Below are 23,813 nucleotides of genomic sequence, written 5' to 3' on the forward strand. Positions count from 1 at the left end.
CAAATTAGGGGTCCCTGGCTGCCTCAGTCAGAGGAGCATGCAATTCTTGATCTCGGGATCATGAGTTTGAGCCCCATGTTGGGTGTAGAGATTACTTAAATAAATAAAACTTAAAAAAAAAAAAAGAAACTGCAAATTATCTTCCAAAGTAGATGTTTCATTTTGCATTCCCACCAGCAAATAAGGAGAGTTCCTGTTGCTATGCATCCTTGCCAATATTTGGTATTGTCAGATTTTATATATGTGGTGATATCACGTTGTTTTAATTGAAATTCCCTGGTGACAGATGATGTTAAACATTTTTTCATGGATAAGTGTGATGGTTCATTTTATGTGTCAGTTTAGGTAGGCCATAATATGCAGATATTTGCTCAAATACTATTCTAGATGTGTCTGTGAAGTTTTCTTTTTTCTTTTGAATAAGATTAACATTTAAATCAGTACATTTTGAGTAAAACAGATTGTCCTCCATAATGTGAATGGACTTTATCCAATCAGTTGAAGGCCTTAAGAAAAAGACTGACCTCTCCCAAGAAAGAGGGAATTCTACCAGCAGACAGCTTTCAGAGATGAACTGCAGCTCTACCCTGGGCCTCTGGTCAGATGGTTCACTGCACCCTGCAGATTTTGAATTTGTCAATCCCTACAATGGTATGAATCAATGACTTAAAATCTCTCTCTCTCTCTGCATGCACGCACACACACACACACACACACACACACACACCCATTGGTTCTATTTCTTCGGAGAACCCTAAAACAATAACTATCTGTCCTAGTGTTGAACATGAAAATAATTGAATGATTTATGGGTAAATCAGATAAATCTGAGTAACAGTGACACTTAGATACTCATTATAGTATAATTTTTTCCCAGTGCTAACAGCTCTTGTGTTGTTTTTCAGTCTTAAGTAGCACATCCATGCTCAGTTTAGCTTCACCTCAGATGTAGATTAGGGAAAATGATAGCAACATTATGGTATGTGGGGCTAGGCACATAGGTAGGCTACGCCTAATTGTATTTCCAGACTTTTATCATAGTTCCAGAGAAAGAATATCTTTGCTGGTTTACAATTTATGGGAGTTGTAGTTTTCTTTAGTAACCACAGAAGTAATTACTATGAGCATATTTCTTAAGGAAAAATGTTTTCTTTATGATATTACCTTATGCTTCTCCTTACTATAATACTGAAAAACACCGAATTCTATTTGGCTCTAATGCAGAAGGGTGGAAAAGAAGAAATAGGTGATTTAAAGTGAGGTAAACCCAGGGGTGCCTTTTGGATCTTTCCCTTATGGTGTAGCCTTGGATAAATTTCTGTGCATCTGGGTACTCCAGTTTCTTCACTTGTTTACATGGTGTGACAGTTAATTTTATGTGTCAACTTGATGAGGCTATGGGGAATGCAGATATTTGGTCAAACGTTATTCTGAATGTATCTGTGAGGGTGTTTCTGGATAAGATTAACATCTAAATTAGTAGCCTGAGTAAAGATTGTCCTCCCTAATGTGGGTGGACCTCATCTAATCAGTTGAAGTCCTGAATAGAACAAAAAGGCGGAGTAAAGGGAACTCTTCTGCCCGAATGCCTTTGAACTGGGACATTGGTTTTATCCTGCCTTTGAGCTCAAACTGAAACACTGGCTCTTCTTGGGCCTTGAGCCTGCTGGCATTCAGACTGGAACTACACCATTGGGTCTCTAGATTGCCAGCTGCAGATTTTAGGACTTAGCCTTCATAATCACATTGGAGCAAAGTCCATATTATACATACATATATATATATGTATGACATATTGAATATATATACACACAAATATATCCATATACATAGATACACACATGTCACATATATGTATACACATACATGTAAGATAAAGTTTGCCTTTTCTACAAAACGATTTTCATATCAAGTATCATTTTATTAATGTCTATTAGAGCATAAGAAAGATTCTGAAACCAACTTTCTATAAATTAGAAAATATTTAATTTAACATGATAAGTATGTCTGGCTGTCCATAATACACAAAGATAAAGTTATGCACACTGTTTATGCCTGGCTGAGTTTTTTCCTCCCATTTCTCCACCTTCATCAAGGATGAAAATTCTGGGTCAGGTAAGTTGTGAATAATAATAATTTCCTCTCTCTGGTTCACAATATAAAGAATGAATTAATCTTAATCCAAAATCATGATAAATAAAATGTCCAACAATTACCTTTCAATGTAAATGAAGAACTAAATTGTAATAATTGTTATGAAGTGTAATAATGAATACATTGTAATAATATACTCCTTGTAGGTGTGAAGTTTACTTCAATTATTTATGCAGGGTTTTGAATAGCAAATGGATTTTTCTTCTAAAAGTTGTTCTATTTTCTTCAATCAAGTAATGATTAAAAGTTTAAGACTGAGAAATAAGATGTAAATATATTTCCAATTTTATTTCGTTCAAACTTCATTTTTAATGCCCTCTTCAATGTGATACAACATATTTTGGGAACATGTGGAAGATAAGGTGATGACTTTGAGTCTTGTTTGCCATAATAATAATACTTTTGGAAGCCTTCACATATGTTGACAGTATTGTTAATTTCTCCCCCAAAAGTTTAGCCCATAAAGAATGCTTAAAATGCCAGTTAAATATACCACTTTTATTACCAAAATACCACATAGAAAATATCTGCCAACTGCAGTTGCTTTACATTTAGAAAAACGTGAAATTCACTTTTGAGCTCCCAATCTGTCAAGACTTGTGAGGTGTCTGAGATTTTGCCCTTTTCCTGGTAAAATACATGAGACTCCTGGGACAGAGATGAAGAACTTATTACTCATGGCAAATGATGTAGCGTGAGCTTCATATTTCTCTTGCATCCCAAGTCCCATGGGGGTGACATGGAAGTGGCTGTGGTCAAGGTCGATGTGTGTCATAGTTGAGAAACTCGAGTTAAGAAAACCCTAATCTTTTAAAAGGCTTCAAGTAAACAGGTCCAAACTCTCGCTCAGTGAAAGACATTGTCTTTATTAACCTGGGCATCATACAAATTTCCCTGGTGTCAGAGGAGACACTCTCTCAAGTTTCCAACATTTCATGCTATACAGACATCTTTGAGAAGATATTCTGGAACAAAACTATCAGTGTTTCTGTTTGCAAGATATGCAGAAATGCAAGAGACACATTGCAAATTGTCTCTCAACACAATCTCTACTAGACTTTTCCTGGGACAACCAATACATTTCAGGATGATATAATAAGGTTAATTATTTTTTGACAAAGTACTAGATATCATGTTATCACTAAGATGTACAGTTTTGAATTTGTCAGTTGATACATCATTTAAAAAATCATACATTCCATTTCCATATATACTGTAGGAATAATTTTTTGGAAAGTTTGTGAGCTTTTCTTTTCTCTTTTATCCCAAATTATGAACTAGATAAGGTAAAAATACTTTTTGTATTAATAGTCATAGAAAATGAGGGAATTATATTGATTAATTTTTTTATTTGAAAATATTGTGGGGTCAGTTTGCTAGATTTTCAATTATTTTTTCATTTTCAAAGTTTTAAATCTTTCTTTTGCAGGGACATCATTAAAATTAATATATTGAAATCTGTTATTTTTCTTGAGGTTCGTACATGTAATAAAATTATTTTCTAAATTTGTCATCAAATTTTTTTTTTTTTAAAGATTTTATTTATTCATTCGAGACACAGGGATACAGAGAGAGAAAGCACGAACAGGGGGAGAGGCAGAGGGAGAAGCAGGCTCCCTGCTGAGATAGGAGCCGGATGTGGGGCTCGATCCCAGGACCCTGGGATCATGACCCGAGCCAAAGGCAGACGCCCAACCATCTGAGCCACCCAGGCGCCCCAAACTTTTTTTTTTTTAAAGCATGAAGTTCAAATGAAATAGGAGTTTGCTGAGGTACAGAGGTAATTTTTTCAAATATTGTCACTACTTACTCTTTAAGTTCCAGCATTAGATCTTAAACATTTCCTGTAATTTTCACATTATCATTTTTTAACATAATAAAGCAATCTTTTTATGGACAACCTGTTTTAATTTAATGAAAAATTACTATTACCATCAACTAAGAGACTGTCATACTACCAATAACCTTTAAAAAAATGCACAGAAAGCTTTTAACAAAAACTTCTTTGGAGTATATGATTATGCCACTAGCAGGGAAAAATCACTTGTCCTTGTTCACAAACCACTGTAAGTTATGGTAATACAAAATTAAACTGTGAAATCTTAATGTGCCAATTATAGTGACAGACAAAACCATACACCGCAAAATCAAGAAATAAAATTAAGTAATCATTTTCTAGCCCATGTGTGGGTGTTTCCAGTGAGTGCGTTCTGCTCGTGTCCCTTCCCCACTGTTCTTACAATCTGCTGCCGTGCTTTTTTGTGATGTGTGTAATTCTTCCTCGGGACTTGGGAGGTGTGTTTTAATATATTCTATGCTGTATTGTTTTATATTCCGTCCCTTCCCATCCTGTTCTCTTCTATTCTACCTCCATTCCATTCTAGTCCATCCCCTTCACTAAAAAAATAGTGGTCCCAACTCCATTTATTTCATTATTCATTCATTGTTTTTGATCTGCAGCTAAAAAAGGTAACACGTTCTGTATGTTAAAACAACAAAAGTTGTTCCTAAATCTAAGAGTCATGTAATTACTTCTAATAGAGATGTGATTTTGGTATTAAAATGATAACACAGAGAAATAATACACAAGTATCAAAAATGGCTATAGTATTTGTTTTAGAAAAATTACTTTTATTTGACCCCAAGATTTGTGTTTTCTTTTATAACACATTCTTTGATCCACAAATCTACCAGTCTTTGAAATTTGAAAGAAAAAAGCAATAGACTGTTATATTGTTCTTGTCAATTCTGATATGGACTGGACAAATTGTGTCACAATACTTTTTTGTTTCTAGATCATAAATAATCCTGTTCATGTAAGTACCAGGTAACTAGTCCCTCCCTCTGCATATATGCAATGTCCTTAAAAGGATGTCATAGGGAATTAAATGAAAAACTCTTGTTCTGGGGCTCCTGAGTGGCTCAGTCAGTTAAGCGTCTGCCTTTGGCTCAGGTCAAGATCTCTTGTTCTGTGCTCTAAAAAATAGTTCTAGAGAATAGTTGTTGGAAATGGATGAGAAAGATCATTTTGCTACTTAAATTATCAAGTATATTTGCTAAAATTTCTCTGAAGATTTATTTATAATATGATGAATGCCAAGTGGTGAGATAGGATCTATTTGTCCATGCATTGAGGACATGGAATCAAACAAATTGGTTTGTTTGAGTTAGCACATTTTATTAGTCTGTGTGAAAAATATATAGAATATTTAACTAAAAGGGGAGAGTAGAAGAGTATTAAGTTAAATAATTTGTCAAATGCCCAGTGATAATACATTTCTGAAAATTATGATTACAAAGTTAAATATTCCATCTTTAAAGTTAAGAAATCCCACTGTTATGCATTGTGGTTTTTGCAGGGAGTAGTTATTTTCCTTTGTCTGAAATCTTAAGAAAATTAACTCATGTGAGGAAAGAAGTTATAAGTACAGCTAAAGGTAGAAGAATGGCTTTTATTTTTATATTTACATTCATTTATTCTTTCTTTCTTTTCCTGATGGCTTGTGGTCAAGGTGGTACTATTGTGTATGAAGTGCTTTTGTTTGTTTGTTTTTTGTTTTCTTTTTTAACTTTGGGAGCAAGGCTTGTTAAAATGAATTTCCTACAAAGTATAGTTTCCATAGCAACTGTAACTTTTATTTTCACGTGTACCATTTAGAATTAGTTGACAATAATAATTATAGACTACTTTAAGATAAAACATTGGCTGTACAGCAAAGACGTGTATAAAGACATGGTTTCAGGAAAATTGTCCTGGTTTACTTTTTGAAGGAGGATTTGGTTTTCTTATTTAGAGAGATGATTGAAATTCTATCTACATATCCATTGTGAAGTGGACATCTACCTCCCATAATTTCAAAATCTCTTTTGTTACCCTAAATTTTTATTTCTCTCTCTCTCTCCATCTCTTTCTGTGTGTGTGTGTGTGTGTGTGTGTGCGCGCGCGTGCGTGCACATGCGCATGTGTGCACATGCATCAAACTTGTCAAAATTTCTTTTGTTCAATTATTATTTCTCTGGAAATAACTTGAGTACTGAACAATAGAATAATGTAGAAAATCCATATATCACCTTATCTTCTTTTAATTAGAAAGCCCCTTAGACTATAAACCTTCTAAAGAAGGCATAGTAAGGAGCATATAATTGGAAGAAATGTCACTCAACTTAGAGCATGAAAAGGAAATCCAAAAGTTAACCTATTTTCCCTGTTACTTCGCATTTAGTTGCTTCATGTTGTTGAAAGCTAAATATGTTTTTCTACCTTAATGGTTTTACATAAGTTAATATATAAACATGAAAGTATTTTTCAGAGTCATTGGATTATTACCAGTGTCCTATTAAAATAGTATCATCCTGAATGTGATGGTCAGAAATGAATAAAACAGGATTTAAATTATTGAAATTTCCCCCTGAAATATCATTTTATTAGTGCTATTTCTTTGTTCAAGAATAAAAGTAAGTAACACAGCAATAAAAATTTTGTGCCGCATAACTAACTATAGTGCACGTCAGTAGACAATAATGATAAAAGTGTTTTGTAGGATATAAAATGTTCCTCGGAGGTAGAGAAAAGCATAAGCAGATGAGAATTCTCTTTATAGCTCTTAGCATGCGAGGGTCCAGTGGGGTAAATAACGTGCTGTGATGGGGTGCTGTGGCTAGTGGAGGAGGTAGAGGATGACTACTAGCTGCTATTCTGAGACCAACTGCAGCAGTGAATGCTCTGGTCACCCACCAACTCCTTTTTCTAAAATTTCCCTCACAAAGAGAGGGGCATGGGACTCATGGAGGGGCTACTTCTGAACATGCGTGGAGAAGCCGACTGGGGCAGTTCCAGGGGTTGACGTTGGTGGCCATAAAAATCCCCCGCTCAGATCTCCTTCTGAACGGAACATGGTTGACCGACAGCCTGAGCTGTTGCCTTCTGAGCGTGGGGCCCTTTCTAAAAGAGATGGGCTACTTTTGCTCATGACTCTCCGTCAACTCGGTTGACATTTTCTCAGAACTAGGCTATTATCAGAGACTCTTTTTTTTACCCAGTCCTTCTCTCTCCTTCTTCTTCACCCGTGTCAGATTTGCATCATGGTCTGAAGGTTCTTCCCACCTTCTCTAGACTCCTGTTTATCCTTCACAGGCTTTTTTTTTTTTTCCCTCCAAGTAAATGTCTTAGATGTCATCAGTATTACAATAATCACCCGTCTTGGCATCTGCTTCTCAGAGGACTTGAATTAACATAGAGTTTGGAGAAAATATAAATAATTTGGTGGTGGATGTGGTAATCATGAGCTATATATTGGACATTCAGGTGTAGATATTGAACAGGCAGTAACATACACAAATCTGAAGATGCAGGAATTGAGACGGGTTAATCTGGAGATAGAAATTTGGGAGTTGACTATCAGTGATATTTAAGCCATGAAACAGGATGAACAATGTAAATAGAGAGGAGAAGAGGTCTGAGGATGAAGTCCTGATTGAACACCTCAACCAGAAAAGATGGGTGAGCAGGCATCAGGGGGAAATCAAGAGAGTGCAACGGGCAGGAAGTCAAGTGAAGACAGTGCTTCAAGGAAGTCGATAATCTTGTAAAATGCTGCTGATGGATCAAGCACCAAGAATTCTGAGAATTAAGGATGGAATTTAGCAATGATGGGGTAATTGCTGACCTTGAGAAGAACAGTTTTAGGATATGTAGGGATGGGAGGCTGATTTGAAGAATAGGGAAAAAATAGTGAATATAGAAATGAAGTGAGTGAGTATAAAAGTGCTGTCACGGAGTTTTGCCATCAAGGAGACCAGAGAGTGGGGTGTTTCCTAGAGGGTGACATAGATTCTAGGAGTTGTAAAAATTCATTTGTTTGTTTTTTTTGTTTGTTTTTAAGATAGGAAAAATTAATCACATTTATATGTTGATAGAAATGATCCAGTAGCGAGAGGGAAAATATATAATGTATAATAGGGAGAGGGAGAGGGATAGGCTTTCTGAAGCAATGTCCTAGAGTTGGAGAGGAGGGATAGGATGGACAGTTCAATCCACATAATAAGAGGAAAGGCAGAGTGAATAGGCACAGGTGGAGGTAGGTGGATAAATGTGGGTGTCAGCCCTTGTGGAAAATTTGATTCTATTTTCTGAGTGAAAGTGCAATGAAAAGGATATTTATCTAGAGAGAGTGAATACATTCAGGAATTGCAGTATGATTGCCTAGCAGCATTAAGAACCCATTCGGGTTGTAGGCAAGAATGTAAAATGAAAGCAGTCTGCATATGTTGTTTTTTTTTTTCTGTCCTCGTGATCAGTTCTGCGGGGGCAGGCACACGGAGGCACGAGATTGGATTTAACTAGGATTTGGGTCTTACCGATTCCATACCAGGAAGAGAGGGGCAACGGAGTTGAGGGGATAAGCAAGGGAGTAATTCTAATAGAAGGCAAGGGAAGACGTTTCCCATTAGCCCTAAAGACATACCACGTAAGCAATTGCCAGTGGGGTTTATGAGTAAAACTCTCCTATGTGACATTTTTCTTTCATGTATCAGCATGGCTTGGAAAGAAGTTTGGGAGTGGTGGTGCTTTGTGAAAGAAAATCACCAAGGGAAGTACTAAAACATGTCATTTGCCAATGGATATCTTGGACCTGAATTGAAGGATTGTAAGACAGAGATATTAATGGTTAATATTTCAAAAGAGCAGACTTTTCATGTTAACAAAATGTTTCAGCGGAAATGTTTGTCAAAGCATTAATCTTACCCAATGATAATCTTTTGCTTGGATAACTTGGGCCAGCATATATATTTTCTACAAGAGCTTAGTCAAAGATTTTAATCAGAGTAAGAATTCCACATTGAAACACAGCACTGAGATTTCTACCTCAGTTAATTCTTTGTGCATCTAATACATCATACTTAACACTAATTTGCATTAAAATGATAAATGCAACAATTCCTTGTATATATAGGGAAAAAACCAGTAAAATATGAACATCATGCCACTTCTACTAGAGATACCATAGTGATTTCTTACAATTGCTCTTTTAGGTGTTCAAACATTACCTCTGTGCACGCAATGTTTTTAATTAGTGTTCTCTAAATAGCTTAAAGAAAACCAGTAATTCCATTATTTATATTTCCAAATTAAATATTGTTTTGTAACAATAATTCTTACATTTATGAAAAATATCAAATGTTTTTTAAATGATGGGCTATAAAATTAACAGTTATTTCATATGTTACTTAAATTAACTTTGGTTTGCTTATATGTACATTGCTGAATAAGTACACTGATATTTTCTCTAACAGCAAAGTTGACTAGGCAATGGTATTTAAAATTTTCTTCTGAAATGTCCACATCTTGACAAAATATATACTGCTAACATACCACATTTGTGAAGAACATGTTTAGAATCTTTGGTGGTAGAAAAAAATATATATAGAATACATACAGTTTTTTCATTTTTCTTTTTTTTTGTTTTTTAGCTATTAATTATTCTATTAATTATTCTAAAGATAATATTTTTCTTGTCTAATAATGACTATAAAGCATGACAACAGCTGTTCCTTATAAGCACCATTCCACCTCTGAGAATAAGCTGAAATTTTTCTTAAGGCATATTAAACCTCTCCATCCACAAGAAATTGGCTTGCCTGGCTATGAAGTGAATCCCTATCCACAGGTTGTGTGGGAATAATGAAATCTATAATATGACTTTTAGGAGTATCATTTTTGGGGTCCAGGAGATTAGGATTCATTCCTGGCTCTGTCACCTGTACATGGAGTGTGTGAATTTAGGCAGGTTATTTCATCTTCGTATGCCTCAGTCTTATCATCTGTGTTCCCCTCAAACCCTCGAACAGAATATTAAGTACAAGAGAATAGGACTTGGTCTGGTTTAAGAATCTCCGGTGCCCAGCCCACAGATAGGTTCTAAATAAATATTTGTTGAATGAATAAATGTAATGGACTAATACTTAAAACAGTATAATAATAATTGTTTAGTGGGGATATTTTGGGATTAATGACATAATACACAGTGAGTATAGAGCACAGACCTGGATCAGAGCAACTGTTCTTAATGAGGAGAATTCTAGAGAAGCCACGGTAAGTTTGGCTTCTGTATCTAACCTGTGTTTTGCCTTCAGACTATGGATGGGATTTATATAGAATTAGTGACCCTATGCTATACTCCAGCGCCTGTGAATTGTGTAAGAGGGAAAATATTTATTTTATTACCATTTATATCTCCTAAATCTTTCATAATATTTGGGAGAAGTGGAAATAAGCCAAGCAGATTAAAATATTTTAGCATACAATCTAAAACTCATGATATCATTGAAAATGTTTTCAGAACTTAAGCATGCATACCAGAAAACCGGAGGGAGTATATATGATATTTTATTGATTTAAGATGCATATTTAAAATTTTTACATATCCAAAATCTGGATGCATTTTAAAATCAATGGCCTCTTATAATTGATTGGCTTCTCTCTTCTTTCCTTCCTTCCTCCTTTCCTCCCCCCCTTTTTTGTGGTTCATAATATAATAGGGTGTTTTAAATAGACTTGGTTAACTATGGTATAGCCATATATTAAAGCAGTATTTCTCAATGTGTATTTCTTATCACCATCCAACCCTGGCAAAGAGCCTCTTAGGCATTTTTTTCCCCTAATTTTCCACTCCATGAAATTTTAACACCATAGATATACTCTATATCTATTCACGTATTGCATGTATATATCTGTTTTATGAATAAAAGGACTGATATTTTTGCCCCCCAAGAACCAATTTCATCCCCTTGGGGGCACTATTAAACACACTGAAAATGCAGGTATTAAAGTGATACTCCGTATCACTCTTAGTTTTTAAAATCTCCTTAACTAGAATATTGGGAATCATAAACTAATTCTTAGGTTTAGAACTTTTGGTTTTAATCATACAACAGGATGTCCATGAATTTTATCATTATCACGGATGACCGTCAAAATGTGTGCAGTTTGAACATTTGCTATTTGCCCCAACAGTTGGAAAACTATCCATAATATTTTTTGTTAACAAATAAAAGATCTTCAAGTTCAACCAGTGATATCATTCAACATATCATTCTCATTTTATGAAATAAGACTATTTAATAATTTCACTGTATATATTCAGGATGCTCACTACTTCACCTTTACATGTTTGTGATTTTAAAGACATAATTTGAACACTACATCAATAAAGAGATTTTTTAAGACCATCTGATTTGCCAGGGGTGCGGGAGACACCTGCTCTAGACTACATTACTGCATTCAGGGGGGAGGATGAGGAGGCACAGTTCTCGAAGCCTCTATGCAACACTCTTCTGCTGTCGCCTAAGCAGTCTGGGGATTCCCACCTCCGATAGTAATGATGGGAATCAGAACTTAGTCCCTCTGTGACCAGCGGTTTGCACCAGAGGAAAGAGAGGGTCACCACCTATGGCCATCAAATCAGGATTTTCGCTTGCAAAGCGAATTGCTGTATTTAACAGCTTTAACTGATGGAAAAAGGAGTGATTTCTTTACTTGGAGAATGTCTTTAAATAGCGAAGTTGTTGAGTATGTTCCTAAAGATTCACTTATCTTTGCTCTGGGCTATGCAGTTTAACTCCCATTCTCTTAGGTTAGTGGTGCAAAGAACTTCTAAAATTAGTGATACGTAGAACTTGAAACTTTGTTGTATGTATTGCACTATTATTTCATATTTGACAATTCAGACATTTGGCCTACTTGTATTGGGTTGTGTTAAATGACTAGTTTTGAGACTCACTGTGCACTTGGTTTGGGGGATGTGAACTATTCTAGCAGACCAAGCAATATTATCAGTAAAAACTAACACGGGTAGTACTCAAAAGAGACTCTTCAACAGTATACAGACATCCATTTCAAGGCTTTATCAGTTGAGTTAGTTGTACACAAGCTTTTGTACATAAATTGAAAGTGAATTCAAAACCAGAAATCATCTCCCCCACTGCTCCTAGTACTTGCCCTTTCTCTGCCTTTTAACCGAAGCATCTCCATGATACTCCGGGCATAGACATCCCTCAAGTTAACACTGATATATGAATCAGTGGCTATATTCTTGGTGAGCTTCTTCAGAGCTTCCCGCTGTCTAACGGCTGCTTCCTTGAGCTTTAAGGTGAAATAGCAAGCGGAGAAGCGGTCGTTAATAATAGCAATAGGCAAGGCCAAGACAAGGATTCCTGATAATATACACATGAAGGCCACGATCTTGCCTGTGGTGGTGTCAGGTCTAATGTCCCCGTAGCCCACAGTAGTCATGGATGTCGTGGCCCACCACCATGCACAAGGGACACTTGTGAAGGTTGTGTCAGGAATGCTTTGCTCAGCAAAATATTCCACCGTGGAAAATATAGAAATTCCCACAGACAGAAATAGGAGCAGTAGGCCGACTTCTTCGTAACACTGGGTGATTGTCATCCCGAGTGAGCGTAATCCTGGAACAGAACAACTGTCGTCAGTCCCTGGCACCCCTTCGTCCCTCGCCACCTTCCACTTCCCTCTCTTCCCCTCTCCTGCCCGGCTCTCTGCCCACAAACGTGCATTTCACATCTGACATGTCTCCAGCATTGGGCAGTGTTCTGGGGATACTGAGATGATAAATCATCATCTTTTTCTTCAGGGAGCTCATAGTCTAGTTGGTGGGGCCAGATTGCAAAGGATAGAAAGAAATCTAGTTAGATTCATTCATGCACTTATATATTTACTAAACACCTACTAGTTACACACACACACACACAAAGTGACAGATGAGACTACAAGGCAGGCAGGGGATGTATGACAGGAATTATACTTTAGTCCATAAAATGGGAGACCTGTGCATCATGGCAAGTGGAGGGCTCACTTAGCCAGACCTGCATTTCCATGTGTCACCTTGGCACACTTTTCTAACATTTTATGTGTCTGCTTTACTCACCCTCCTAACGAAGTGGAACACTGTCAGGGCATTGTTATCTGAAAGCCAGAAGCAGTAAAGGACGTCCACCATGAGAATGAAGTGAAGCAGCAGGAGTGAGTTAAGCATCAGTGACCGCACTGACACACGAGAACATTCTACATACATTCACGGGGCATTCTTAATGGTTTATCAGGAGGGATTCCTCAACTCCCGTGATACCCACTCAAATTCGCACTCATACTACCAAAGCTATAGGGAAACATTTCCCTTGAGTACATAAAATTTCTGCTTTCTTGTAAGGAGATAGACCTGAATACAGATTATTCCTTCACTGCAAAAAGGTATGGGGGACTGAAGCTACCGGGAAATTCCCTCACTATGAGGCATTGGTGCATTCCCTACTGCTCTTCTGAGGATTCACTGAACCCCTGGGAGACATACCCAAGAGAGCCTAATCCCATTTCCAGAGACTCAACCCTAAGGAGAGTCAGATGAGCCCATAATGGGACTAGAATTTTGAATAAGGTATCTCCCCTGACACCAGAGTTCACAAACACCGCTGAAGGTGTATCCACATTTCGAAGTCATATCAGCCTGAAGTCATAATGATGCTGTCTCTGAAGGTCAAAGCAATGCCTCCTAGAATCATTTTAATTTTTATTCACTAGAGACTATTTGAAATTTCATTAAAATGCCATTTGTGCTCTCATTATTTTTAAATTTGGTTCTTAAAACTTCAAGATATTCTTAAATTATTTACCAGCTATTTTTAAAGATTAAGGAATATTAATTTTGACGTTTAACTTCAAAAGAAGATTCTTTTTAGATTGTGTTTAGAATATCTTTTAGAAAGCTGACCTTGATGTGTCTGCATTGAATTGTATTTCTGAAATATATTGACAGCATATAGAAGAAAAGCACAGTATTTAGAAGACTTTTCATTTCAAGATGAAATGTTCTAAATAATTTTGTAAAGAAACACAAAGTGGTCTAAATTTCTGCATGCTACATCTATTAACTCAGATAATTCTTAAAAAACAATATGAAATTGATGTAATTATTGTGCCATTTTATAGATGAGGAGACTGAGGCACAGAGAAGTGGCATATCTAGTACAGAACTGCAGAGCCAGGACTTAAACTTTGGCTTTCTGGCCCACCATTGCCCTCCTGTTATTCTAGAATACCTCTCATCTTATACTTACAGTTAATACATGGGGAACTATGTCATCTATGTCTATATATTGCAAAATGTAATGCTTAAGATAAAATTGTCAAATATTTATGTAAGCGTTCATATCCTTTCAATAAATTAAGGCTTTATTAATACTTTGTACTGCTTTGGAACTAAAAAAAAAAAACCCTTGAAGAGGTGACACGGTGGAAATTACTATTATTTTCTTTTTCTTTTCTTTTGGGAAAAAATGTAGTCTTTACTGGGTGTTTTTAAATTGAATCTTGTGAGGAGTTTATAAATACTAGAAGAAAGCATCCTATTATGTGTGTCAGAAAACAAAGAGTGGTACTTCTAAAAGTTGTTGGAAACCCCATTATCAAATCCCTGCTATGTGAGAGTAGCTAGGAAAATACCCTACCAAAATTATGTTAGGAGAAGTCCTATTACCTCAGACATGTGGGGAAAAAACATATTTGAAGTTAATTTCTCCCTATATTAATAGGGAGAGACAATGACCGTCAACTTCTTTTAGGTGACCAGTTAGGCACATATCTGGGGAAATAAGGTGGTAGTAGGACTTTCTAGCTAAATTATTTGTATTCTTGTGTATTGCATTTATATGTACCATATTAACATGGCATTCTACTCCACTGTGTCTTAGTATAGTCCACACAAAATCCCTTGTGAGCTTGTTAAAATGCATGCTCCTCAATCCACCCCCAAATACTAAAATCTGTCTGTTCACAGACTGAGGTTCAGAATTTGCCTTTTAACGAGCTTTTCATCAAAATCTAACATAAGGTAACTCCAGAACATCCAACAGCCACAGGACCAGCCACTGAGAATTGCTGCCCTCAGGAACACAAGAATCATCTTTAATGGATTTGTGTGACTTCCCCTGACACTGACTATAACTTTCATGCACAATTGAGTGTTGTGTGGAGATTCTTCTAGGGCGAGTGTTCATTAGATTTTCATTAGATTTTAAGGAATTCCTGTTACTGTATCTCTCATGCATCCCGGTTTAGGGACAAGAAAATTCTCATACTAGATAAAGCATTTAACCAGTGTCTTCAACTTTCCTACAAAGCAAATATTTCCATTGTTTCTTCAAAAATCATGGGATGGCCACCAGTGCCTGGTCATCCCAGTTTCTGCATGGCTAAAGAAAGCCCTGCAAGGCTGACTATCTTTTTTGCCCAGGAACGTGTGTGGTAAGCCCTTCCTTGGACACAGAAGAGAAACTGGCTTATGTCCCTATAGACTATGAATAATTTATGCATATTTTATGTGCTGTTTATGCATATTTTATCTAGAACCTTCTAGAGGCAGAGTGTCTTTAATTTTTGTACAACTTCTGAGCACTGGGTTAAAATAAATTGAGGGTAACAAGGGGTCAAACTGTTTTTCACACGTCTTATGGAGAGAAGGAGTGGGAGAGGCATCGTCTCTATACCTGTGATAGCAACTTCAGGGTTTTGCTTCCCAATCCCTTTTTGGAGACCCTGGTTGGGTAAAGGATGGGAGTTGGTAATTCTGAGTATCAATTCATGGTCACTTCTCTTGGACTGTAGTCAAGCACTAATGTTCACAAACAATGACAAATTAAAAAAGCATCACTGAAATTTGAATACCTGTGGAATGTCTGCCCAGCTTTAGCATGCGTAGAGCCCTGAGCAGCCTCAAAACCTGCACAATGCGCCCCACATTTTCCAGCTCCTGTGTCGTCTGGCTCCCACTCAGGCTCTCTACCAGAAGAGTGATGTAGAAGGGCAAGATGGCAAGGAGGTCGATGATGTTTGGCACCTTTCTCAGGAAGCGGCACCTGTCCCGCACACACAGGAAGCGCAGGACAAACTCCCCGGTGAACCAGCTAATACACACATACTCCAGGATTTCCAGCAGCTGCAGGTCCAGCCAGCTTAATTCAGCTGACATCAGGGCCATGTTGACGATGGACACCACCACAAAGATGATGGAGATGACCCCAAAGATTCGAGCAGCTGTGGAAGATCCAGGTTTCTCCAGGATGTTCCAGAGCTTCTGACGGACAGTGGGACAAGGTCCTTGGGAGAAGTCCTGTTCACTCTCATGTTGACTCTCCTGGTCTTCTGTGTCCTTCTTAAAGTCTAACGTTTCACTCAGCTCCTTTCTTCTGAAGTATCTTTTAGAGAAAACAACTTGGTGATTAGTCTAACTTGAAAAAAAAATACAGACGTCAAAAGAAAATTAAACTTAGCAGTGAGGTCATGCTTTTTATTTTGGTAAAAATGCAGAAAATGTCCATTCATATTTAACCCAGGCTGTCTCCTGCCCACAGTACTCAAAATTTCTGTTTAGGATTAGTATTTTTAAAATGAACCTTTCTTGGCAGAAATTTATACAAAAGGATTTATACATAGCAAATCTACTTTAATGCATTTTATTACCCATTTTTCTTGTAACAAGAACAGAAGTTTGCCATTTGGAACTTTTGTGTATGTGCAATGGAAAGGTCCTCATGAAGAAATAGTACTAATAGCAAGATAATAACATAGTCATCATCAAAGTCCCACAAACATTCACAGTCAAGGAACCAATTTTCCATCTCCTGTATTTAAAGCAGTTCTCCATCCAAGTTTAAAATTAGTGTTCTTCAAAAACTAATGATGGCTAATTGAACATAAAAAAGTGCCAAAAAAAGAATAAAAAATAAAAATAAAATAAAGTTAGTGTTCTAGGCCTGATAAATGGTAATGCTCCCTACTGAAACCTCCATCTCTATCCGTGCATCTTTTGGATTTTAGCTTTTCTGACTCATTTATTCAACCATCAAATATTTATTTCAGGCCTGACCTCCTTTGCCTTAAAAACGAATTGGCACACATTCGTTCAAAAAAAGAAGCGGTCCAAAAAGTTCCAATCCAAAGCTGGCTCTGACGCTTTCCAGACCTCCCCGCCACCCCACCTTAACAGCTCGGAAGTGGCCTCAGGTATTCTGAGGCCTGGATTCAGCGAGGCTTGTGTGAAGCTCCTATCTTATCTCTGCTGCCCTCTCTCCACTGCGCCCGCCTCCCCGCCCAGCCCCCGCGCGCCTCTCGGGTACCTGTCCCTGCAGCAGGAGTCGATGCTGAGCTCGTCGATGCCCCAGTACTGGATCTCCTGAAGGAAGGAGAGCGCGCACAGCTGCTCCATGACGTGCAGGCGGCCGGTGCGGTAGTAGTGCAAGACGTAGCGGAATGCTTGCGAGCTGCGGTCGAAGAAGTACTCGTTGTCCACGGGGTTGGCATCATCGCAGAACTCCAGGGGGCTGGGCACGGCGGCCAGGGCCCCGGGGCGGCGGCACGAGGCCACCACCACGGCCAGCTTGCCAAGGCGCGTGTGCGGGAAGCAGGACAGCGCCTGCTGCGAGAGCACGAAGCGGCTGCCGCCCACGTTGACCGTGAAGCAGTCCCCGAGCGCCAGGGGCTCCCCTTCACCCTCGCTGCAGAAAACGCTGGAGTCCAGCGAGGTCAGGGAGCAGCTGTCCAGCGGCGAGTCCAGCGGCGCCCGCCTTCGGGGAGGCAGCTCCATCCCCGCCGCCGCTGTGTGAGGGCGCCACAAAGTTGGGGGGCGCGCCGGAAGCCTCGGTCCGGCGAGGGTGGTGGCACGGCCCCTGGTGGCGGCCGGGATTTCCCTGACTCCCGAGGCGGGGGGTGCCTCCCGCCCGCGCACCCCTCCACTCTCCACCCCCTGTGCTCGTTCCGCCAGTGGCCGCTAGGGCGCGGCGAGCGCGCGATTACAGCGCACCAGTGCCGGGGCGCCCAGGCTGAGGCGGGGGGGGGGGGGGGCCGCGCGGGGGGGGGGGGGGGAGCTCCGACGCTGTCTAGGCGGGGACAGCCCCGGGGAACACTGCTGGGCGCCGAGGCCCTTCCCGGACTTACGCCCCCCCTACTGAGTTCGTGCTGGAGATTCCCAGCCCCGGAGGTGTACGGATTGAATGCTTCGCTACCTAGGGCTGGAGCGGGCGGGGAGGGAGAGGTGGGAGGTCTAGAGTGGGGGAGGAGGACAAGATGACTCTTGGGGGGAACGGACCGAGGCAAGGGGGATGGTAAGACTCACTCCAGACCAGGAGACCGAGAGGGAAAGTTCAGAAAGCAGGGGAAGTGGTGGCCGGGTCTGAGTTCTTTCCAAGTTGAGGCTCTGTCTTCCTCCGTCTTCTTTTCCGGCGGCGGCTTCAGAGGCCTCCCCGGCAGTGGTCGCTGGGGGCGTGAGCACGTGGCGGAGGGTGCCCAGGGCGAGGGGGCCGCATCATCTGCTCCCATTCATTCTCATTCAAGTCTGATTGTCACTCACGCTCTATTTCCTCCTCCCTCCCTCTGGTTTTGACCTCCTGGTTGAGAAATAAGGATAATTGGTGATGACTTTTAACTGAAGTCCCAGTGAGTCACTAAGAACAAGGGGTCACCATTGCCAGTTTCCGCCGCGTATCGAGGCACTTTGCGCCCTTACGTTTAGCCATTTCTGCCGGTACAAGTTTCCCGGAAAGCAGGCGTTCTAGGCTCGTTCTCCGGCATACAGCGGAGCTCTCATTTTAGGAGAAGGGAAGGCAAAAAGACAAGGAATAGAACGGGCGTGGGCTGGGGCAGGAGTTTAAATAGTAACGACGACTCGGTAAAGGGAGCAGCCGAGCGCCGTGCCCAGGTGAGACTAGAGGTGTGCCCACCGGGCCCCTTGGAGTCGCGCCCCAGCCAGCCTGTTGGACACGGGGCGGGGGTGGGGAGGAGGGCAGGGTGACTCACCTTCCGCTCCGGGCACATCTGCGCAGCGCTCGGAGGCCGCGGCTGGTCTGGTTGCCTTGGTTAGATCCTCCAGGTGTACACGTGAGGTCTGACTTGACGGGTCCAGGAGGGAGACTGTGTTCGAGGCTGAGCTCGGCGCTGGCGCTTGATGCCTAGCCTCGCCTCATCTCCACCGCCTCCGGCTCCGGCCCCTCGGCCGCCCCCGCCCATGCTAGCGAGCCATTCGCGGTTTCGAGCACCAGCTGTGGGGAATGCTGCGAGCCGAGGGAGGTGAGACCGGAGGAGGAAGAGAAGCACTCCGTGACTCTGAATATTATATTCATCCTGCAGACACCTCAAGGATTGCTGTTTGGATTCCCGTTTCCCTGAGCTGTGTGCTCACAAACGCTCAAGAACAAAATTTTCCATAAGTCTGCTAAACTCAGGATTAGGATAGTTACAGTAACTGCTTTATGTGGCATGGTTCAAGATTTTCTCAGTATTTCCAGCAAGCATCTGGGAATCCTGCATTTTTCCAAAAGTCTTTGCAAGAGAGTGTGAAGCACACATCTTTTTTTCCTTGTAAGTAGTTTTAGAAAGTATATATAAAGAGATGAGCAGGGAGCTTAGTACAGTGGGAAAAACTTTTTCATAAATTGACTTGAAACGTGGCTGTTTGGTTCTGGCTTTGCCGAATGGCTGTGGGACCTCCAGCTGTCATTTACTTCATGGGCCTCAGTGCCTTCCTCAGCAACATTTCATGTTTCAATAAAAACGCCCAATGTTCATTGGGGGCTTACTTTATGTCAGGAAATTTTGTAGTCTTTTTACTCATTCAGTACCTTATTTAATCATAATAACAATGCTATGAGGTAGCAGCATACCCATTTTACAGACGGAGGAAATTGAGGCAAAACAGAGAAATTAAGTGATTTACTTAGGGTCATACAGTCCAAATTCAAACGCAGGACTGATTACCAGAGGCAGCACTTATAAACACGATGCTTGGGACATCTCCTTTTTTATGTGACTTTCAAATAAATCAAAGTGTGTTTGCTTTTATTTACTTTTTTATTTATTTTTGCAAATTTCTAAAGGAGGACAGGAGTTTAATGATGTATTTTTCCTGACCTTTCAACAAATGTTTACTGAGCCTCCACTATGCACCAGACCACTATTCTAAGTGCTTCAGATAGATCCACGAAGAAAAACAGACAAGATCCTTGTCCTTGTGGAACTGAAGTTTTTCCTGTGAGAATAAAGAGCAACTTTAGCGAAAATTAAAAAAAAAAAAACCAACAATACAGTATTTATAGGTTATGGTTCTTTTGACAGCTATCCATTTGGTTAACTTTTGCCTCTGTAAAGAACTCTTCCATACAGAAAATATGGAGGAGTTAAAATTAATAAATACTTCATCATTACATTTAGGTTCTGTGTTAATTTATTTAAGGTAGCAGAGCTTCTCTTACACAGGAAGAAAAACTCCCCTAACATCTCTGTTATAGATTATTTGGGCATTGAAAAAGGCAAAAGTCCACAGTTCTGCTAAGCCTTATTCATACCTTCGTGTAAATAACTTTCGTCAAATGATGAACGTTAAAGGTCTACCCTAGCTTTACAGATTGTGGTGAGGAAGGAGGAAAGCTTTCGGAGGAAAATGACAGCTTTCAATGAGAAGGGAGATCTTGGACAGGTAACCAGAGGTTGGTTAACAAATGGTGACTGAGGCTTGTAGGTCTCCTGCCCTGCCACCAGGACCCTAGACTTCAGTTGTAGTTCGTGGCATCGGGTAGAAGGAATTATAACAATAACCACCTTCTAAGGGTAAAGCCCAAGCTAAGCATCTGAATTCTCACAATCCCATGAAGTATTGTCTTCCTTAGTTACAGATCTTAGCTCAGAGGCTCACAGGCACTAAGGAACTTTTCCAGTTTTATAGTGAATATGTGAAGGACTATATGAAGGGATCAAAACGGGGGTCTTTCTGACTCCAGATTTTATCTCAACTGCTAAGAGCCTAAAATTTTCAACTGGGTTTCATTTGTGATTGAAACAATTTCCACTAAATAAAATAATCATAACTAGAGAAATGATGACTAGTTAACTGGGAGTATATAAACACAAATGACCCATTTTAAAATATAGAGTCTCTTGGGTAATAAAAATTTCTGCCTTCTTCCCTGTCCTGTTCCCTTTAATCTATTGTCTCTCCTCCTCTATTGATCACCCAGGTTTGAGTCAGAGAGCCCAATGAAAAGGAAACGACAAGAGCAGAAATAAGTCCATTCAAAGGATATCCTTCTTGGTCCCTGATTTTGACCTGAGGGATACCCTAACATACATCAGGAAGTGAAAGGAGAATTGCTGATAAGTACTTGGGGGTGGTGAGGTCTTGCTTTCGATTTCATTCCTACAAAGCATGGGAGGAATGTGATTGTCATGTAGGAGGCAGCTCAGTACTGAGACGTGAAAATTCAGCATTCAAATGGCTTTGGTATATTCTCTCTAGTCATCAGTTGTTATATTCAGGTGATTTTCCATTAGTAGTCTTGTTAGGAAATGCTCTCCTAGTGTTTGGCTTTACTTATCAAGTCTTCCAAACATCGATCTGAACATTAAATCTCCAGGTACAACTAGTATTTTTAATTCTTCCAATTTTTGTGAATTTTTCTAAATTTATTAATGGACAACATGCATTCTTAACAGTCATTTCTAAAAATTGGATTAAAAGAAAAAAACACAGCATACTTTAAATGTCTGAGTATTGATAACAACTGGCTGGCTCAGTTGGAAGAGCATGTGGCTCTTGATCTCAGGGTGGTGAGTTCAAGCCCCATGTTGGGGGTAGAGATTACAAAATAAATAAATAAATAAATAAAATTGATTATTGATAACAGTTAAGAAAATAAAAGTTAAAAGTCATTTGAAGCATATTAGGAATTCTTATTAAAACCCTGGAACATTCATCTAGGTTTTTGAAAAAGTAATGAGAATGTATTTATATTAATATTGTATTTGTTTTTCTGTAATGTACTCAAATAATGTATTATGATGTTCTGTGAAATCATTAAATCTCATCTTTTATAAGAATGTTTTAAATGATTATACATATATGATCATAAGTCATTGAAAAAATGTTTAGAAAAATGTACATTCATTATTAATTTATATCCAAAATACTACATCTTTACATTTGTTTTTAATAATTAAATAGGTAGGGGAAATATAACAAGTGAATACTTTTGATAAAGAGCTTTATAGAATTAAACTTGAGTAAACTCTACATTTTCATTTTCAATTGCTTTAGCGTAGACTCATAACTTTACATTAAAATCCCGTTAATTTTTATCACTCATTAGCAATGCAGACCATATTTTATATGAGGTGTGCATGCCTATCTTTGACTCAATACTTAATTTCCCAGGGACTGACAACTAGATGAGTTCATTGTAATGTTTAAAAATTTCTTTGTGTATGGACAAAATGACATTGTCCTCTTCATTGCATTGGGTTATGTTTAAAGGTAAAGGAAAATCTGACAAATTCTATCTATTCATCTTCCATGAGTCTTCTAGGTGCTTGGAATAAATCCTCCCAACTGTATAACAGCCCACTCTAATGCAGAATTTAGCTTAATGTGGGTTTGTTCTGGATTCCTTCCAAAAAGAGGCAATTATCTTTGGAAGTACCCAAGAACTCATTTTTATAGCCTAGTCTGCTGCAGAGATCACCAAATGGGTTGATGATGGTGATGATGAGGATAATAATACGATAATAATAGCTGCTACATTTACTTAGTCAATTTCTGCTCTTTTATTAACTGTGTGACATTAAGTTTCTTAAGCCCTCTGTATCTCCTTTTCCTCAACTGTAAAATAGGGGTAACAAGAGTACTTACCATACACTATTGTTTTAAAATTAAATGAGATAATCCATGTACATGTTTAGTGCAGTGTCATTATTTCTGTTGTCGCTATTATTATTACTATTGTATTTTAGAAGTGTTTTTCTGATCCCCCTTACTGAGCACTTACTATGTGATCTTATCACATAGGATGTCACCTATCACCATGTTAAAAACCTACTCATTTCATTTATAAATTCGTATAACCTTATGAGGAGAGTAACATTATCATTATTATTTTGCAGATAGGAACCCAGGATCACAGTACTTAAAAATTTTCTCAAGTGTCATATTGATAGTAGAAACAGACTTGAACACTTTTGTTTGACTCAAAGCCTTTGAAAGGACATTAACATGAAAATAATGCGATGATAAGAAATCACTGTTAGAAATTCTCCTCTTTAAAAATAATTTTATATGGAAAATTTCTATTTTATGCTTAAAGTAATTGAGATGATTATATATTTTATAGTGCATGACAAACATATTGCATGTGATTTTCATTTTAATAAATTGGGTCTTATTTCTAATCATTGTAAAGAAGATAGTTGATTGGTTTGGCCATTGACCATTCTCACCAAGCCACTATGATATGCCACAGACATAGATGAATTTTTCCTGAGTTACTAAGAAACTGTGTAGAACCAGGCACTTATTGTTCACTGGATTAACTCCGGTAATTACACTGAAATTAAATTTTTATAAACAAGATTTAGAAGCGGTGGAGCAAACACAGGGCAAGTGCTCTGCTCATTAGGTCCTATAAGCTGTTAAGTGAACCTAATATTGAATTTGAAAATTCCAATTAAATCCTTTTTACCCAACTCTATGAAATTCCCTTATGTTGATAGAGATTGATCATACAGAACCATTAAAAATGCTTTTCATTGAGTATATGTAACTTATTAA

The 23,813-nt window shown here is 38.8% G+C and overlaps 1 protein-coding gene across 2 annotated transcripts; it reads right to left on the bottom strand.

Annotated features, from left to right (window-relative positions):
• Positions 1-5,634: 5,634 nt before the first annotated feature.
• KCNV1 (potassium voltage-gated channel modifier subfamily V member 1) lies at positions 5,635-19,466 on the bottom strand. 2 transcript variants are annotated; one of them, XM_032415785.1, is made up of 5 exons: positions 19,019-19,466; positions 18,339-18,609; positions 17,344-17,821; positions 15,893-16,422; positions 5,635-12,621 (listed from the first exon to the last, which is right to left on the bottom strand). In XM_032415785.1, the coding sequence occupies exons 3-5, from the start codon at positions 17,808-17,810 to the stop codon at positions 12,110-12,112; spliced, it is 1,509 nt and encodes a 502-aa protein (XP_032271676.1). In that variant the 5' UTR covers positions 17,811-17,821; positions 18,339-18,609; positions 19,019-19,466; the 3' UTR covers positions 5,635-12,109. The 2 variants fall into 2 exon arrangements, with proteins under 2 accessions (XP_032271676.1, XP_032271677.1); XM_032415786.1 differs by lacking the exons at positions 18,339-18,609; positions 19,019-19,466 and having other exon boundaries at positions 17,344-18,060.
• Positions 19,467-23,813: the final 4,347 nt, after the last annotated feature.

Source organism: Phoca vitulina, unplaced genomic scaffold (assembly GCF_004348235.1).
Source record: "Phoca vitulina isolate PV1807 unplaced genomic scaffold, GSC_HSeal_1.0 scaffold18, whole genome shotgun sequence".
In the NCBI taxonomy this organism is placed as follows: Eukaryota; Metazoa; Chordata; class Mammalia; order Carnivora; family Phocidae; genus Phoca; species Phoca vitulina.

Bases quoted from the DNA above. Each gene is read 5' to 3' on its own strand.
- KCNV1 (XM_032415785.1), bottom strand. From the start codon at position 17,810: ATGGAGCTGCCTCCCCGAAGGCGGGCGCCGCTGGACTCGCCGCTGGAC. The intron at 16,423-17,343 runs GTACCCGAGAGG...TTTCTCTAAAAG, and splicing joins GACTCCTGCTGCAGGGACAG to ATACTTCAGAAGAAAGGAGC. The intron at 12,622-15,892 runs GTATTCAAATTT...GTTCTGTTCCAG, and splicing joins GCTGGGCAGACATTCCACAG to GATTACGCTCACTCGGGATG.